Here is an 18,696-nt window from a genome sequence, read left to right as displayed (position 1 = left end):
TGCGTGTGTGTGTATGTGTGTGTGTGGTGTGTATGCATGTGTGTGTATGTGTGTGTGTGGTGTGTATGCGTGTGTGTGTATGTGTGTGTGTGGTGTGTATGCGTGTGTGTATGTGTGTGTGCGTGTGTATGTGTGTGTGCATGTGTGTGTATGTGTGTGTTCGTGTGTATGTGTGTGTGCGTGTGTGTGTGCGTATGTACCATGTGAATGCCTAGTGCCCACAGAAGAGGGCATCACCCTAGAAGTGGGGTTACAGATGCATCTGAGCAGCCCTGTGGGTGCAGGAAAGTAAACCCAGGTCCTCTGCAGGAACAGCCAATGCTTTTAGTCAAGAAGCCAACAAACTCCTTTCAGGCATTTTTTTTTAGCAACCCCCCCTTTCAGGTATTTTTAAACGTAAATGAGCACATATACACATGTATAACAGTTATGTGCTTATGTATTAAGATCATTCAGAAACTTAAACTGTGATCACTCTCTGGCACTGAATAGTCTACTTGCTATTTGGGAACAGAAGTTGATTCAGGGCCTTATATGGACTGAGCACGTCTTCTACCATCCAGCTGACATCTCTAGACCTGAACAGTCTCTCTTCAAAGTTTTCCTAACTTAGGGTATAATTTTACTAGAATAACATTGTATTGTGTGTTGGTTTGTATATGCTCAGCCTAAGGAATAGCACTATTAGAAGGTGTGGTCCCATTGGAGTAGGTGTATCACTGTGAGTGAGGGATACAAGATACCCTAGCTGCCTGGAAGTGAGTCTTCCACCAGCAGCCTTAAAATGAAGTTGTAGAACTCTCAGCTCATCCTGTGCTATGCCTGCCTAGATGCTGCCTTGTTCCCTCCTTGATGATACTAGACTGAACCTCTGAACCTGTAAAGCCAGCCCTAATTAAATGTCCTTTATAAGACTTGCCTTGGTCATGGTGTCTGTTCACAACAGTAAAACCCTTTCTTCCCCAACTTGCTTCTTGGTCATGATGTTTTATGCAGGAATAGAAACTCTGACTAAAACAAATTGGTACCAGGAGTGCGGTATTCATGTGTCAACCTGACCATGTTTTGGGGGAGGACTGTAGAAGGGACTTTGGAACTTTGGGCTAGAAGAGCTATTAGGTGTTAAGAGCTCTGTGGAATGATCTATAAGAGCTTGGAAGATAACGTTGAAAACAGTGCAAACGATGGAGGCCTGACTTGTGACATTTCAGAGGGAAGATTAAAGACTCTTATCAGGACCATTGCTGTTTTGATTGTGAAGATTCTGTGATTTTGGTTATCTGGGGCTGAGTAATCAGCTGTGATTAACAAGATATCAGAACTACTAAATGGAAACCTTTGCATTACTGGGACTTTTAATGCTGGTTATCTGTAACTAAGAAATTAGTGGTGATTAAGAAGGGGCCAAAATCATTAAGGTGAAATCTTCTGGGAAGTGTTTTCTGAGAGCAGAAAGAAGCTGTATTCCAGAGATAGCCAAGGTTGTACCTTGTGCTGTGAGTGTACTTGGTAATGTGTAAGAGTCACCCAGGTGGTACTGGTTTGAAGGCATGAAGGGGTCATGAAGAGCCGCTGAGGCTTGGCACTGTGAGAGACCATGGAAGGCCATTGGTGAAGGTGCAGCCTCAGTAGAATCAATGACCCAAGACTGAAGGGGTTATGCAGAAAAAAGTTGAGGCTTGGCACCATGAAGAGAGCCTATGAGAGGTTATTGGTGAAGCCTAGTGGCAGCAGAAGACAGCAGTGTTTTGGAGATGTCGGCATCATGAGATGAGCACCAAGAGCAGCAGCAGCAGCAGCAGCAGCAGCAGCTGTGGAGGACAGGCAGCTGGAGCCCAGAAGACAAGGTGTGTGCTACAAAAGGCAGAGCTGAAAAAGTGAGCCAAGCTCCTGGAGAAGCCCAGAAAATCGTGGGTGGACCCCAGACATTGGACAGTTAGTTTGATTTTGCTTTTGATTGTGACTGTGCTCTGATATTTTCCCTCTTGAAGGAACAAAGTATTTTAGTGGAGCCCACAGTTAAGAGGCTTTGAATTGAAAATAGACTTTGAATTTTAAAAGAGATTGGATATTTTAAAGGGATTGAAATTTTAATATGTAAGAATTTATAAAGACTGGGACTTTTAAAGTTATTTAGATCTTGGGGATGAAAAAGAAAGTAAGGGTTGAGGCTTAATAGTGATGTGTTTGTGTGCCAAGTTGACCAGGGGTCAATTGTACTGGCTGGGTTTGTGTGTCAACTTGACATAGTTGGAGTTATCACAGAGAAAGGAGCCTCAGCTGAGGAAATGCCTCCATGAAATCTAGTTGTAAGGCAGAACCAATTGTGGGTGGTGCCATCCCTGGGCTGGTGGTCCTGGGTTCTACAAGAAAGTGAGCTGAGCAAGGCAGGGGAAGCAAACAGTAACATCCCTCCATGGCTTCTGCATCAGTTCCTGCTTCCTGACCTGCTTGAGTTCCAGTCCTGACTTTCTTTGATGATGTGGAAACGTAAGCTGAATAAACCCTTTCCTCCCCAACTTGCTTCTTGGTCATGATGTTTTGTGCAGGAATAGAAACCCTGACTAAGACAAATTGAGATATTTAAACTGGAAGCTGTAAGTAACATTGAAGTTGCCTTGGAGACCCCAAGATGTTCTAGATGCCAGAGCTGTGGGCTATTTGCTCATGGGAGTGGAACCAGTGCAGGGGAAAGAAGTTTGTTGCAGTCAACAAAGATGAAAAAGAAGTTGGAGATCTGAAGACTGCTTTGCCATCGGACATGGAGATGCAGAGTGTGGAGTTTGCCCAGCTGGTTTCCTGTCTTGCTTTGGGGATAACAGTTAAGTGATTGGATGAATCTCAGAAGACATTTTGAACTTTGGATTTTTAACATTGTTGAGATAGACTATGGGGACTTTGGAAGTTGGACTAAATGTATTTTGCATTTTGCTATGTTTAGGTATGGCCCCCATAGACTCATATGTTTGACCAAGCCTACGGGGGCCAGGGAGTGGAATGTGATGGTTTGTATATGCTCAGTCTAGGGAGTGGCACTATTAGAAGGTGTGGCCCCACTGGAGCAGGTGTGTCACTGTGGGTTTGGCTACAAGACCCTCACCCTAGCTGCCTGGAGGTGAGTCTTTCTCTAGCTGCCTTCAGATGAAGAGGTAGAACTCTCAGCTCCTCCTGTACTATGCCTGCCTGGATGCTGCCATGCTCCTGCCTTGATGATACTGGACTGAACCTCTGAACCTGTAAGCCAGTCCTAATTAAATGTCCTTTATAAGACTTGCCTTGGTCATGGTGTCTGTTCACAGCAGTAAAACCCTCTCCTCCCCAACTTGTTTCTTGGTCATGATGTTTTGTGCAGGAATAGAAACCCTAACTAAGACATATTGTTAGCTCTTTAATTTGCTTCTAATACACAAAACACCCTACTATCTGATGGCAGTCTTTCTTTGTGTAAGACAGCTTTTGAACTATATACAAGCACAGGGATCTATCTACAAGAGTGAAGTCCCCTGCACAATGAGAAGATATCTTCCTCTCACTCCCACACTTGGGAAAAAGAACCATTTACCAATTTAGGAAGTAGGTCTTTAACGTTTTTCTCAAGTTCTAACCTAAGGTTTATAAACACTTCTTTCCTGGGCTGGTGATATGGCTACCCGGCTGGTTAAGGTGCTTGTTACCAAGACTGATGGTCTGAGTTCAGACCCCAGGACCCACATGTGCGTGCTGAAACAGACACACCCACCTCCCACTAAGCAAATAAAAGAAAAATGTAATTAAAAGCTTTGCTTAATGTAAACAGAACTCATTGAGAAATGTTTCTGCTGCTTATTAATTCAAGTCCTTCTTTCCTTACATATTAACAAATGGCATAACTACTTAAAAAAATCTCTATTCTTGTCCAAGGTTTAGATTTTAATTTAATTTTGCACTTATTTTATTATGTGAGTGCCTGCATGTACATATGAGTTTCATGTGTGCATCAGATGTCCATAGAGGCCGGAACTGGGTATCAGAGACCCTGCAAGTCACAGGCAGTTGTGAGCTGTCAGAAAGGTGAGCACACGCAGGATCCAAACTCAGGTCTGCAGCAAGAGCAGTCAGTGCTTCAGCTGCTGAGCCCTCCAGCCCCACTATTTTTAATTTCCTTTCCTTTTTATAGCTACACTTTATTTTAAAATGTACTTTATTTCCCTTTCTCCCTTTCCTTCCTTCCTTCCTTCCTTCCTTCCTTCCTTCCTTCCTTCTTTCCTTCCTTTCTCTTTCTCTTTCCTTTCCATTCTCTCTCTCTCTCTCTCTCTCTCTCTCTCTCTCTCTCCCTCTCCCTCTCTCCCCTCCGTCCTTCTCTCTCCCTCTCTCTCCCTCCCTCCCTCCCTCTCTCTCTCTCTCTCTCTCTCTCTCTCTCTGACACAAGGTCTCGAGTATCCCAGGCTGGCCTCAAACTCTAGCTAAGGATGACTCTGAACCTTTTGTTCTACCCCACCCCCCAACCCCACCACCATGGGGATCATAGGTGTGTGCTACTAGGCCTACAATTTTCTGCCTTGTCTTTAATTATGATATACATTGGTTTATCTGCCCATTTTCAAATATCTAGCACTTGATCTATTAACTTTTCTTTCAATTTGATTTTAAGTCAATTCTTCAGTTCTTGCCTGTAATTTTTCCAGTTTCTGATGTTAATATTTAATGAACACTTTTAATTGCCAATAAGCCATTTGGAACTAAGTTCTGAGGGCTGGACAGAGGGTTCAGTGTAGCTTCATAGTTATATGGACCAGAATTCTGATCCAAGCACTTGTAAAACCAGCCATGAGTTCTGTCCACACCCGAGACCCTGGCTCTTGGTCTGGTTGGGGTAAGATGGAGACAGAAGGATTTTTAGGGCTTGCTGGCTTCCAGCTAAATCAAGATAATTTAAGTCCCAGGTTTAGGGAAGGTTGTGCCACAAAACAATAGGCTAATTTTAAAATAATTAATACGTATGGATTCATCTCCTCTAGCTGAGAAGACTGTGTCCTGTTTAACCATCTCAGTGTGTATGCCTCCAGTTACAATGCACATGCACAGACTTACTTCTGCCATTAGCTCCAGTGGGGCTCGAGTCTCCTTCTTAGCGGGGCCTTCGTCGTCTTCGTTGTTGCTGTCCTCTTCGCCATCACCATCCGTTGAGTCTGACAAGTTCTCCTCAATGTCTTCAAGGCAATACTCACTATTTTTCTCTTGCTTTGCAAGGACCAAATCCTTGTTCACTTCACCTTAAACGAAACACGCATAACCAACAAACAATGGAAAGTTTAGGTGTTAAACTGGACCAGATCCTATGAGCATCTGTGAGACTGACATGTTAATAAAAACAGTCGGCGCACAAAATAATCATCACTCCTCCCATCTATATGCATATTAGGTCTTTACTTCTATCAACTTCCCAATGAGATAATTAGTGTTTCTTGTATTTATTTACTTAAATTTTAATATGGGGGTTATTCAGACAAGGTTTCTTTAAAATCTTTTAAATTTAATTTAATCTTATGTGCACTGGTGTTCTGCCTGCACCTATATTCGTGTGAGGATGTCTGACCCGTGAAACTGTAGTTACAGTCGTGAGATGCTCTGTGGGTGCTGGGAATTGAACCCAAGTCCTCTGCAGGAACAGTTAAGAGCCAGTGCTCTTTACTGCTGAGCACCGCTCCGGCTGGGTAGTGTTTCTGTCCCTATTTACTGATGAAGAGACTGGGGGCACAGAAACCAAACACCACCATATTAAATGGCAACCTCATCAGTCTGGGAGTAAGTCTGGCTGGAGTTAATACCCCTATTGACATTCTGTATTATTCTTTCCTAAAGTACATTAAAATGTACTATTAGGGCAATTTAGAAGAATATTTACTTTGTTTCTTCTAATGTGGGCCTCTGGGAAGCAGTATGAAATGTGCCTTTGAGAGAAACTAGAAGCAATCCCACTAAAATCAAGGACTAGACAAGGCTGCCCACTCTCTCCCTACTTATTCAATATAGTTCTTGAAGTTCTAGCCAGAGCAATCAGACAACAAAAGGAGGTCAAGGGGATACAGATCGGAAAAGAAGAGGTCAAAATATCACTATTTGCAGATGATATGATAGTATATTTAAGTGATCCCAAAAGTTCCACCAGAGAACTGCTAAAGCTGATAAACAACTTCAGCAAAGTGGCTGGGTATAAAATTAACTCAAATAAATCAGTAGCCTTCCTCTACACAAAAGAGAAACAAGCAGAGAAAGAAATTAGGGAAACGACACCCTTCATAATAGACCCAAATAATATAAAGTACCTCGGTGTGACTTTAACCAAGCAAGTAAAAGATTTGTACAATGACTCTGAAGAAAGAAATTGAAGAAGTCCTCAGAAGATGGAAAGATCTCCCATGCTCATGGATTGGCAGGATTAATATAGTAAAAATGGCCATTTTACCAAAAGCGATCTACAGATTCAATGCAATCCCCATCAAAATACCAATCCAATTCTTCAAAGAGTTAGACAGAACAATTTGCAAATTCATCTAGAATAACAAAAAACCCAGGATAGCTAAAATTATCCTCAACAATAAAAGGACTTCAGGGGGAATCACTATCCCTGAACTCAAGCAGTATTACAGAGCAATAGTGATAAAAACTGCATGGTATTGGTACAGAGACAGACAGATAGACCAATGGAACAGAATTGAAGACCCAGAAATGAACCCACACACCTATGGGCACTTGATTTTTGACAAAGGAGCCAAAACCATCAAATGGAAAAAAGATAGCATTTTCAGCAAATGGTGCTGGTTCAACTGGAGGTCAACATGTAGAAGAATGCAGATCGATCCATGCTTATCACCCTGTACAAAGCTTAAGTCCAAGTGGATCAAGGACCTCCACATCAAACCAGATACACTCAAACTAATAGAAGAAAAACTAGGGAAGCATCTGGAACACATGGGCACTGGAAAAAATTTCCTGAACAAAACACCAATGGCTTATGCTCTAAGATCAAGAATCGACAAATGGGATCTCATAAAACTACAAAGCTTCTGTAAGGCAAAGGACACTGTGGTTAGGACAAAACGGCAACCAACAGATTGGGAAAAGATCTTTACCAATCCTACAACAGATAGAGGCCTTATATCAAAAATATACAAAGAACTCAAGAAGTTAGACCGCAAATAACCCTATTAAAAATGGGGTTCAGAGCTAAACAAAGAATTCACAGCTGAGGAATGCCGAATGGCTGAGAAACACCTAAAGAAATGTTCAACATCTTTAGTCATAAGGGAAATGCAAATCAAAACAACCCTGAGATTTCACCTCACACCAGTGAGAATGGCTAAGATCAAAAACTCAGGTGACAGCAGATGCTGGCGAGGTTGCAGAGAAAGAGGAACACTCCTCCATTGTTGGTGGGATTGCAGACTGGTACAACCATTCTGGAAATCAGTCTGGAGGTTCCTCAGAAAAATGGACTTGAACTGCCTGAGGATCCAGCTATACCTCTCTTGGGCATATACCCAAAAGATGCCCCAACATATAAAAAAGTCACGTGCTCCACTATGTTCATAGCAGCCTTATTTATAGTAGCCAGAAGCTGGAAAGAACCCAGATGCCCTTCAACAGAGGAATGGATACAGAAAATGTGGTACATCTACACAATGGAATATTACTCAGCTATGAAAAACAATGACTTTATGAAATTCGTAGGCAAATGGTCAGAACTAGAAAATATCATCCTGAGTGAGGTAACCCAATCACAGAAAAACACACATGGTATGCACTCGCTGATAAGTGGCTATTAGCCCAAATGCTTGAATTACCCTAGATGCCTAGAACAAATGAAACTCAAGACGGATGATCAAAATGTGAATGCTTCACTCCTTCTTTAAAAGGGGAACAAGAATACCCTTGGCAGGGAAGAGAGAGGCAAAGATTAAAACAGACACAGAAGGAACACCCATTCAGAGCCTGCCCCACATGTGGCCCATGCATATACAGCCATCCAATTAGACAAGAAGGATGAAGCAAAGAAGTGCAGGCCGACAGTGTTGATCTCTCTGAGAGACATAGCCAGAATACAGCAAACACAGAGGCGTATGCCAGCAGCAAACCACTGAACTGAGAACAGGACCCCCGTTGAAGGAATCAGAGAAAGAACTGGAAGAGCTTGAAGGGGCTCGAGACCCCAAAAGTACAACAATGCCAAGCAACCAGAGCTTCCAGGGACTAAGCCACTACCTAAAGACTATACATGGACTGACCCTGGACTCTGACCTCATAGGTAGCAATGAATATTCTAGTAAGAGCACCAGTGGAAGGGGAAGCCCTGGGTCCTGCTAAGACTGAACCCCCAGTGAACTGGATTGTTTGGGGGAGGGCGACAAGGGGGGGAGGATGTGGAGGGGAACACCCATAAAGAAGGGGAGGGGGGAGGGGGATGTTTGCCCGGAAACTGGGAAAGGGAATAACACTCGAGATGTATATAAGAAATACTCAAGTTAATAAAAAAAAAAAAAAAAGAAAGAAATGTGCCTTTGGCTTTGTGTAGTCCTTCATACTGAACTCATTAGACACAGCCCCTTCTCAGAGTGTCTATAAAGTCTATAAAGTCTCTTCTTCAATGGGATCATGGCCATGAGGTACGATAAATGACATATAAACACGTATATGAAAAAGAAAAAGAAGACACTCAGGGGAGAGCACCAGAGAAGACAGGCTGGGAAAACATGGACAAGGGGGTGAGGGGGAGGAAAGTCACTCTAAACTGAATGCCCTTTGTGAAAGTGGAGAGTGGATCTTAAGGGTCCCATCTACCTGCTTTTGTCTCGTCCACAGTCTCCATGTAATCACGCCCTCCTGAACCTCCAAAGTGCACCTGGCCTGTGCGCCACCTCACCATATTGATGTCATCAGGGGAAGGGTCATAATAGGTGATTAAGAACACCCTGTGACATCACAAGGATGGTCTCATTCGATGCAGACACTCAGCATTGTGAGGAAGCTTTCTGATCTCTGCAGCCAAAGCACTCTCTCCTGGGTGCTGCTAATGTCACCGTCGCCCTCTTACACCCTCAAATTATCTTTCTTGGTGGTGGTTTATATCACTGTTTAAAATTTTTATTTTTAAAGTGATTGATAATAATTGCATCTATTCAGCTGAGTGGTGGTGGCACACACTTTTGAATCTAGCACTCGAGAGGCAGAGGGGCAGAGGGGAGAGAGGGGCAGAGAGGGGAAGAGAGGGGCAGAGGGGCAGAGAGGGGCAGAGAGGGGCAGAAGGGCAGAGAGGGGCAGAGAGGGGCAGAGAAGGGCAGAGAGGGACAGAGAGGCAGAGGGGCAGAGAGAGGCAGAGGCAGGTGGATCTCTGAGTTCAAGGTCAGCCTGGTCTAGAGAGTAGGTTCCAGGACAGTCGGAGCTCTACAGAAAGACCCTGTCATGGAAAAAAATGCATGTATCTAAAGAGTACCATGTAATGTTTTGATGAATGCATAAATTTTGTAATGTTTAAAGCAGGTTAAATACGCCTCATCAAATGTATCACTTCCTCATGGCAAAAACAAACTCCATCTGTCTAATTTTTTGAAACAGTATATTTTTCTTGTCTCTAGTCATCCTACTGTTTAACAACACATCAGATTTCTAACTCCTATATCTAACCTGCACTGGCTGTTTTCCTCAGCTCTCCTTTCTCCCTGCTCTCTGCCTAGTGTCTGGTTACCACCTTTCCAGTCTTTTAACTTTTGGTCCCACTAATAAGAGCCCTTTGGCAAGGTCTTTCTCCGCGTGTCTTGTTTCGTGAAATGTAAAAATCTCCAGTTACATCATGTGGTAAGACAAGATTTCCTTTATCTTTAACACTCGACAGTATTTTTCTCCTTTGTATCTATTCTTCAACGCTTACTTTGTAAGAACCATCTCTGTCTAGGGGATGAACATCCTAAGAGAAAGGTCAGTGTCTGTTTGACAACTGGATCTGGTTTTTAGGCTGGTATCTAGTATGACAGCTTGTTAAGTTTTCATATTATTTTAATCCATTCTAGGATTTAACACCCTGTAATGTTTATCTTATATAATATATAGCCACAGATGTCCTATCTGGTTGTATATCAAATAATCCAGTATATTACACATCGTGCTTCCTTTGACCTTAGAGCAACAGCGCTGTCAACTCATGTCCATAGGTCGTGGCCAGTGAGCTGAAATAGAAGCCACAATTACTCAGTTCAGTAAGCTCCTGCTATCTGCTACCTGAGCTTTCTTTTAGGAAGGAAGATGACCAGAGGTCGAACTGCCGGTTTGTTTCAATACTCCTTGAAGAAGGTCTGTTTTCACTGCTTTTCAAAGAGACTTTATCTTCAATCTTCTTTGAAGAGGTTTCTTTTCTAACCATTAAAGCAGACAGTAAAATGTCTTAGTTGTGGTGATCTTCATGTTTTATAAAGGTTCTCAAAACACACACATGCATACTAGGTCTCAAAGAAAATCAGAATATAATATACCAAAAACATAGACTTAAATAGAATGTTGGCTCTTTGGAAAAGCATAATTTTTATTGCTTATAAAAAACCATTTCTGCTAGGTATTTATTGTCATTTAACAAGTCATAGAATCTTTTTAGAGTTCCAACACACAGCACATATGAGTATCATTTAGGAAAATATTTATGGTTCGTCATGATGTGGTGACAGAAAACCAAAAACCTGGCCTCGAATGGCTTTTGAAGTTTGTAAATAGATGCCTGCTCTTGCTAAATGCTATATTCGTAGTAAGGTTCCAACACTAATATTAACCCTACAGTCATAAAACAGCTTAGCTTTCACATTGGAAATTTCATCTCAATAAATGGCACATGGAGAAAAAGCGTCCTGGATACAGCACTCCAGTCTCAGGGAAACCCAGCTATGGTTGTGAGAATGATCCAAACCCCTTTTCAGAGAGTTAAGGATCTTTCAGTGTCAGCCAGGTATGGGCCATACACCTTTAGTCCCAGCACTTGGGAGGCAGAGGCAGTTGGGTCTCTGCGAGTTCGAGGCCAGCCTGGTCTACAGTTTGAGTTCCAGGACAGGAAGGGCTACACAGAGAAACCCTGTTTTAAAACAAACAAACAACAAACAAACACAACAATAACCCAATGTTTTATTGTATCTCTTTTGAAAAAAATCAGCTTCTAGTTTCATAAAAAGATACAAAATGATAAAATTATGGTGGTTTTGCCCTTTCAAAGAAGAGTAAAGTCTAAATAATCACCATCATCAGCCATCTCGGGTTCTGCTGTTTTCCTTCTTTTTATATACCTTTCTTTTGGGTGTTAAGTGTGTGGTCATGTGTCATGTCATGTATGTGGAGGTCAGAGGACAATAGTTTTAGAAGCTGGTTCTCTCCACCATTTAAGTCTTGGAGATCAAACTAAAGAAATCAGACTGGGTGGCAAGCTCCTTTTGCCTTCTGCTCCCTCTTGCTAGCCCTTGGATTTTGACTTTACAAATGAGCCAACCAGCTTGTTATATTCCTTTGTAGAGACAATAATGGAGCTTTTGTTTCCCTAGAACATTTGACTAAGCTATCCCATTCTTGGTTGTCCATCCCGAAAAGTTTAAGCCAACATATCCCAATAAACAAACTTGACATCCATGTTTGTTTATTACTGGACTATTCTTCAAAGCTAGAAGTAGAACCAGTCTAATGTTCATCCATGGATATGTGATGGTTTGAATGATAGTCCCCACAGATCCAACGGTTTGAAAGTTTGGTTCCCATTTGGTGCAACTGTTTATAAGAAGGATTAGGAGGCGTGGCTTATTAGAGTAGGTCTGGCCTTGCAGGGAGAGCTGTGTCACTGGGGGTCGGTTTTGAGGTTTCAGCCTTGTTCTCTCTCTGCCTAAAACTTGTAGGTCAGATGTGAGCTCTCAACTCCAGGACTATGTGTCCTTCCTGCTGCCATATTCCTCACTCCTATGGACTCACTCTCTGAAACTGTAAGTCAGTCCCTCAGTTAAATGCTTCTTTCCTAAGTTGCTCTCATCATGGTGTCTCTTCACAGCAACAGTAGACCTATCTAAGATGGATATGTGAAGAAAATACATGGTGCATACACTCAATGAGATGTTATACACCATCAAGCTGGATGTGATGTGTGCAGCTTTAATCCCAGCACTCAGAAGGCAGAGGCAGGTGATTCTTTGAGTTGGAGGTCAACCTTATCTATACAGTGAGTTCCAGGACAGCCTGGCTACATGGGAAACTCTGTCTCAAAGCCAAAAGAAAAACAAAACTTGTGCACCATTCAAGAAAATAAAATGGATGTATTGAAAATCATTGTGTGAAGAAAAATAAGCCCAAGACAGTGTATGTTTTCTTAAATATTGTGGTGGTTTGAATATGATTGACCCATGGGAAATGGCACTATTAGGAAGTATGTCCTTATTAGAGTAAGTATGTCCTTGTTGGAGGAAGTGTGTCATTGCTAGGGTGGGCTTTGAGATCCTAATCAGAATAGAGCCTCCTTATGGCTGATTTTGGATCAAGATACAAAACTCTTGGTTCCTCCAGCGCCATGTCTGCTTTCATAATGCTATGCTTCCCATCATGACAATAATAGAACTGTAACTGTAATTATAAGCCAGTCCCAATTAAATGTTGTCCTTTTTAAGAGTTGCCTTGGTCATGGTGTCTGTTCACAGTAATGAAACCCAACTTAGATAGATACAGAACCCAAATTTAAAATTGTATGTATGTGTGTGTATATGTATGCGTGTATATGTATGTGTGTTTATACATGTGTTTATAGATTATGAAACTAGAAGGGAGCAAAGCAGTTCAAGAATGGTAGGAAACAGGGTAATAGAATACATGGAAAAGAGAAGTGGAAAGGGAAGCTGACTGGGGAAAGGGAGGAAGCAAGCTGCAAGGGGTGAGAGGGGAGGGGACTCACAGAACAACATATGACACGCATGTGAAGATGGCATGATGAAACCTCATACTTTGTGCACCTAGCCCCCCCTTTTAAAGATATGAAAATGACAGCAGGAACCAACCCACATACCCCTTCTCCGCACATAAAGAAGGCACATGAGACGATTTATGTTCTGACCCTTTGGTCTTCTAGTTGTGTCAGAGGAACTTGACATTCAGAGTTCAGAATCCTCAATTGTAGAGAGCGGCGCGGCAAAACAAAGATGGCGCCGACATCCAGCCTTGTCTGGATATAAACGACTTACTGCGCATGTGCAGGCTTGTCCCCTTGCTAGGGCTCCCTCTAGTGGTGAACAGCGGTACTGCACATGTGCGGTTTATGCACCAGGTGTTAGTTGACCGTTAATATGCTAATGAGGTGATTCATTCTCCGCCAATCCCTGGAGGACAAGTAGTGGGGTGATCCAAGCCCCACCAATCCCTGAGAGATAATTAGCATACTGTTGTCTATATAAGCCGAGCGATTTTGCTGCTCGGAGTCCCTGTTCAAGAGAGCTGTAACACTAAGAGAGCTGTAACACTAAGAAGAGCTGTAACACAGTAAAGGCTTGCTCGCAGAAGAATCCTGTTGCCACGCGTCGTTCTTGCTGGCGGGACATTGGGCGCGCGACAAGTGGTGCCGAGACCCGGGAACCAACATCGCCGGTGCCAGGGGACCCTTCAGTGTGCTGAAGAGGATTCAGAACTGCGAGAAGGTAAATTAAAAGGTAAGCTTCGAGAGGCATGCCCCTTTTTGGAAGAGAGCATGTCAGAAACGGAGCAGAGTGAGAAATTAGGCTTCGAGAGGCATGCCCCTTTTTGGATTTAAGAGAGCATGTCAGAAACGGAGCAGAGGCAGAAACGGAGCAGAGTGAGAAATTAGGAGCTCAAATTAGGAGCTGGCAAAAAGAAAAAGGTTACTAAAACAAAAGTGAAAGAGATACAAAAGGCGGAAGAAATGCCGCTGGAGGAAAAAATAGGCGTACCCCGGAGGATGAAGTACAAGTCATCCGGAGAGGATACTTTGTATCCATTAAAAGAATTAGAAGCCTTAGAACTGGCTGGCAGTGACTCTGAGCAAGAGTTGTCAGAGTCCGAGGAGGAGGAATTAGAGGAAGAGGCAGCCATATATGAGGAAGAAAGATATGGGCCTAGGTGGAGAGCCACTGTGAAGAAACCTAAAGTTATGGATCCTTTGTGGGCAAGGCTGGTAATTTTGTTTCTTTTTTTCTTTGTGTGGGATAGAGAAGCCACAGACAGCAAGCTTAAGCCCGGACCAAAACCTCTTTGGCGAATGGTCCCTGCCTGCTTAGAGGATAAACGATGTGAGGAAGCTGTTAGGACAGGTCAGAGGGTCCTTGCAGAACAACAAGAAAGTATGTCAGAGGGAGAAAAGGTCTCGAAAGAAAAAAAGAAAAGAAAAGGAGATAAAAGGAACAGAGAGAAGGCAGAGATAAACAATGGGGTCAGTGCAGCTTTTGTTGTGGCTCAAGTTGAGGTTATTGCTAGGTATGTGATTAGGCTCTGGAAACCTCACAGAGTCATACTGATCAGATTTGATAGAGGTAGACCGCCTGAAAATTTATTCAGGAGAATCAAACAAAAAGATAAATTTGAGTGTGCCTACTTGGATTCCTGGTCTCAAGGAGATTTAGCAAGTGACAAGGTGCTTCTCTTAAAAAAGCAGTTTCAATCAGCCCTTGGAGCCTTGCACCTGTAGCTAAGATATGTGTAGCCACTTCAATTTTGTTTTCTGACTGGTTTTAAATGTATAAATATTCTCTACATGCCTTAGTTATGGACTATTGGCTTTTAAGTTATTGGATATGGTTTAAAAAAATGTAACATTGATAACAGAAAGTTGACATAAAACTGGTAAAATTTAAAATATGCTCATGTTTCTGTTGATACCTGTTCCGGTTTTATACACGCTACTCTGATGACTGATGAAAAGGCTTGTAATGCCATTAGCCATTGCTTAGAGGCATGGGCAGCCTGGGGAAAGCCTGATAGTCTCAAGACAGACAATGGGCCTGTCTACACTGCAAAGTTCTTTCAGGCATTTTGCCAGACAATGCAGGTCGGTCATACTACAGGCTTACCATACAATCCCCAAGGACAAGGAATTGTGGAAAGGGTACATCGTACCTTAAAAGAGCTTATAAAAAAAAAACCAAAACAAAAAGAGGGAATTGCCAGCAGCTGAACACCAAAAGAACAACTTTCTTTAGCTCTTTTTACTCTAAATTTCTTAATTCTGGATGCGCATGGCCGTTCTGCCACGGATCGCCATGCTGCTACTACACCTATAACTAATGTAGAAGTAAAGTGAAAGGATGTCTTAACTGATGAATGGCGTGGCCCAGATCCCGTGATTTCGAGATCTAGGGGAGCGATTTGTGTTTTTCCGCAGAATCAAGAAAATCCAATTTGGGTACCTGAGCGTTTGACTCGAAAATTGCCTTCTGCTCTTCCTGAAGATGAGACTACGAACCCTACTATTACTACTGGGAATGGTAATACAGGTTAATTCTCTCACCCTGTGGGCTATTGCCAGATCCTGGCCAGTACCCATGCCAGTTCATAGCAATTCTACTGTTTTGAGAATAAGACTGACAAGCATAATCTCTGGTCTTGGTTTCAATGGGTGCTGTCCAATGAGCAAGGGGCATATACATCCCTGACCCCCTTTGCTAGGTTGATGGGAGAGAACTTCGTGCTGTATAATGTTTCAGCTACCAGAAAAAGGTGATACCAGGTTGATCAATATTCAATATAATAACCTCTTGGTAAATAATACTGCCACTAGTACTTCAGTATGTGCTAGATCACCTTTTTTCTGATAAGCACTAATGTAAGCAGTGGTGCTTTAAATTGTAATAGCTCTGATGTAGTCTGCTATTTAGCTGAATGCTGGGATGGCACTAATGACACCGCAGTGATGGTTAAGATTCCCTCCTTTGTGCCAATCCCAGTGGAGGCAAACCCAGATAGCTTTCCTATTCTTAATTTGCTGAGAGCCAAGAGAGATTTTGGAATTACGGCAGCCATAATTTCAGCCATTGTGCTGTCTGCTGCCACAGCTACCACAGCTGAAATCGCTATGACCAATCAAATACAGACGGCTGAGACTGTCAATCAGATTGTAGAAAGAACTGCAGTGGTGCTAGAGATACAAGAAGAATTTAATACCCATTTGGCATCTGGCCTTCTATTAGCCAATCAAAGGATAGATTTAGTTCAAGAACAAATTGAAGCACTGTATCATATGACACAGCTGTCTTGTGTTTCCTCCCTTAGAGGTTTATGCATTATTCCTTTGTGAGCTAACTTTTCTCAGAATTTTCAACAGAGCAAAGAAATCTCGAATTATCTGAAAGGAAACTGGTCCATGAAAGCAGAGCAACTATCAAGACAATTGCTGATGCAGATTGCTGTCCTCAACAGCACTAGGCTGGACCCCATCACAGTTGAAGACTTTACCTCATGGATTACCAATGCTTTCTCCCTTTTCAAGGAGTGGGCGGGCATGTTTGTCCCGGGGAGCTATTGTCCTCCTGGGATGCGGAGTAGGTCTCTGGCTTATTGGCTGTTTAAAAAGAGAACATGCCAGACACAAAATGGTTGTTTACCAGGCTATGACCACCATTAAAAAGGGTGCTTCTCCCAACATATGGCTGGCCTCTTTTAAAGATCAAGAGTTCGCCCTAGATCATTTTTGTCACAGTCATGTGGAGTCATTGTATCCAGGGACGGGCAACTTTCCTCGAACTCGGACCAACCTAAGACACGGGGCCTGGTGGCGATAGGGTAACTCTATGACGGGTAAGGCCGAGTTTGGATGAGAACGACCTAAGACAGGAGCAATGACAAGATTGACGTGACACCCAGATCTAGACCAGTCATTTTATTAAACAAAAAAGGGGGAGATGTAGAGAGCGGCGCGGCAAAACAAAGATGGCGCCGACATCCAGCCTTGTCTGGATATAAACGACTTACTGCGCATGTGCAGGCTTGTCCCCTTGCTAGGGCTCCCTCTAGTGGTGAACAGCGGTACTGCACATGTGCGGTTTATGCACCAGGTGTTAGTTGACCGTTAATATGCTAATGAGGTGATTCATTCTCCGCCAATCCCTGGAGGACAAGTAGTGGGGTGATCCAAGCCCCACCAATCCCTGAGAGATAATTAGCATACTGTTGTCTATATAAGCCGAGCGATTTTGCTGCTCGGAGTCCCTGTTCAAGAGAGCTGTAACACTGAGAAGAGCTGTAACACTAAGAAGAGCTGTAACACAGTAAAGGCTTGCTCGCAGAAGAATCCTGTTGCCACGCGTCGTTCTTGCTGGCGGGACATTGGGCGCGCGACACTCAATTGCTTGGGACGGCAGGACTACAGTTAGGCTGCCATAGAATCACTTGCCAAAACTTACATATGGTCATATCAACTCTAGGAAAAGGGCTCTCATGCCTTTCTCTTCACTAAATGACAGAATTTTGTTGACTTTTAGATGCCAATAATATAAGACATTGTTCCATGTACTGCATTGCTAAAGCCGGCATAACTAAAGTCACTATGGTATGGTATGGTATGGTATGGTATGGTATGGTATGGTATGGTATGGTACTCTGTGAACTAGGATGTCTGCAGATCCATTAACTTATATCCCTAAATAGGGGAGTTAGCCAGAACACTTCCGAGGATTGGAGTAGTTGAAAATGTTCTGATTAACTCTAAACACATGGAGGCAGGTGACAAGTTCACTGTCCTCTGGAAGGACATAACTAGCTATTGTTGCAAGCTGCAACCAAGAATACCCATGACCAAAGTCTACCTGAGGGCTGACCCAATCAGTTAACAGTAAAGCATAAAGCCCTTTTCTTCTCACTTTCTGTACAGTCTACAATGTAGACACTAAGAATCATAAGCCGTACACTCAACCTTTTCTCCAACTAAAAACTGCTGACTTTAGCAGGATGTGGTGGCTCGTGTCTGTAATCCCAGCACTTGGGAGGCAGAAGCAGATGGATCTCTGTGAGTTAGAGGCCAGCCTGAATTACAGAGTGAGTTCCTGGACGACCCAGGCTACCTAGTGGGACCCTGTCTCCAGCCCTTCTTCTAAAAACAAAACAAAACAAAAAAACCCCACTAACTTCCTTTTGAGATGGTGATGTTCTAACTCTTAGCTACTTAAGAAATCAGTGAAGAGACTCATTGCTTTCACAACAGCGAGAATGGAGGGAAGATAGCAAATTTTACTGTATGTACCAACATCTTGGATGTGAAGGTATTAAATTAAGTAGTTTTGGAAGCTACGAAATTACTCAGATTAGATAGTCTGGCAGAATGTGGCTATGCTGAAGAGTAAATATCCTAGAATTTAGTATTTTTCTTAGTTTTAAAGACTCTATCTGGCAGATTTAGAAAATGTCCCCCAATTGCTATTAGAATTAGTGGTATTTTCAGACAACTTACAATTTAGATTTCATCTTAAATGACTTATATTAATCAACTATAGGTCAGAACCCAAAACGGTCGAAATCTTACCTTGCTGAGAACACAGTAGCTCCACCCGGGATCTGTGCTGGAGAAGTACAAAGCTTGCTGGACAATCTTGGTCTCCGTCCAAAGGAGGATTTCCTTAAAAGTGAAGTAGAAATGAGAAAGCAGCTTAGCATTCACTTTAGAAAAGGTGATATAGCACACACACCATCAATCATATAACAAAACCCCAGGATACGGTT

The 18,696-nt window shown here is 42.7% G+C and overlaps 1 protein-coding gene across 6 annotated transcripts in view; it reads right to left on the bottom strand.

Annotated features, from left to right (window-relative positions):
• Nucleotides 1-18,696, bottom strand: part of Erich2 (glutamate-rich 2) — a 41,198-nt gene that overhangs the window by 5,199 nt on the left and 17,303 nt on the right. For 3 of the 6 annotated variants that reach the window (XM_087653831.1, XM_087653830.1, NM_001024311.1), the window contains 3 exon segments: nt 18,500-18,592; nt 10,252-10,385; nt 5,071-5,252 (listed from right to left, as the gene is read on the bottom strand). In XM_087653831.1, the coding sequence (XP_087509957.1) occupies nt 5,071-5,252; nt 10,252-10,385; nt 18,500-18,592 (409 nt within the window). 6 annotated transcript variants of the gene reach the window in all.

The sequence above is a fragment of the Rattus norvegicus genome, chromosome 3 (genome assembly GCF_021556685.1).
Source record: "Rattus norvegicus strain SHRSP/BbbUtx chromosome 3, alternate assembly SHRSP_T2T, whole genome shotgun sequence".
NCBI lineage: Eukaryota > Metazoa > Chordata > Mammalia > Rodentia > Muridae > Rattus > Rattus norvegicus.
This window is presented reverse-complemented; position numbering and strand designations above follow the sequence as displayed.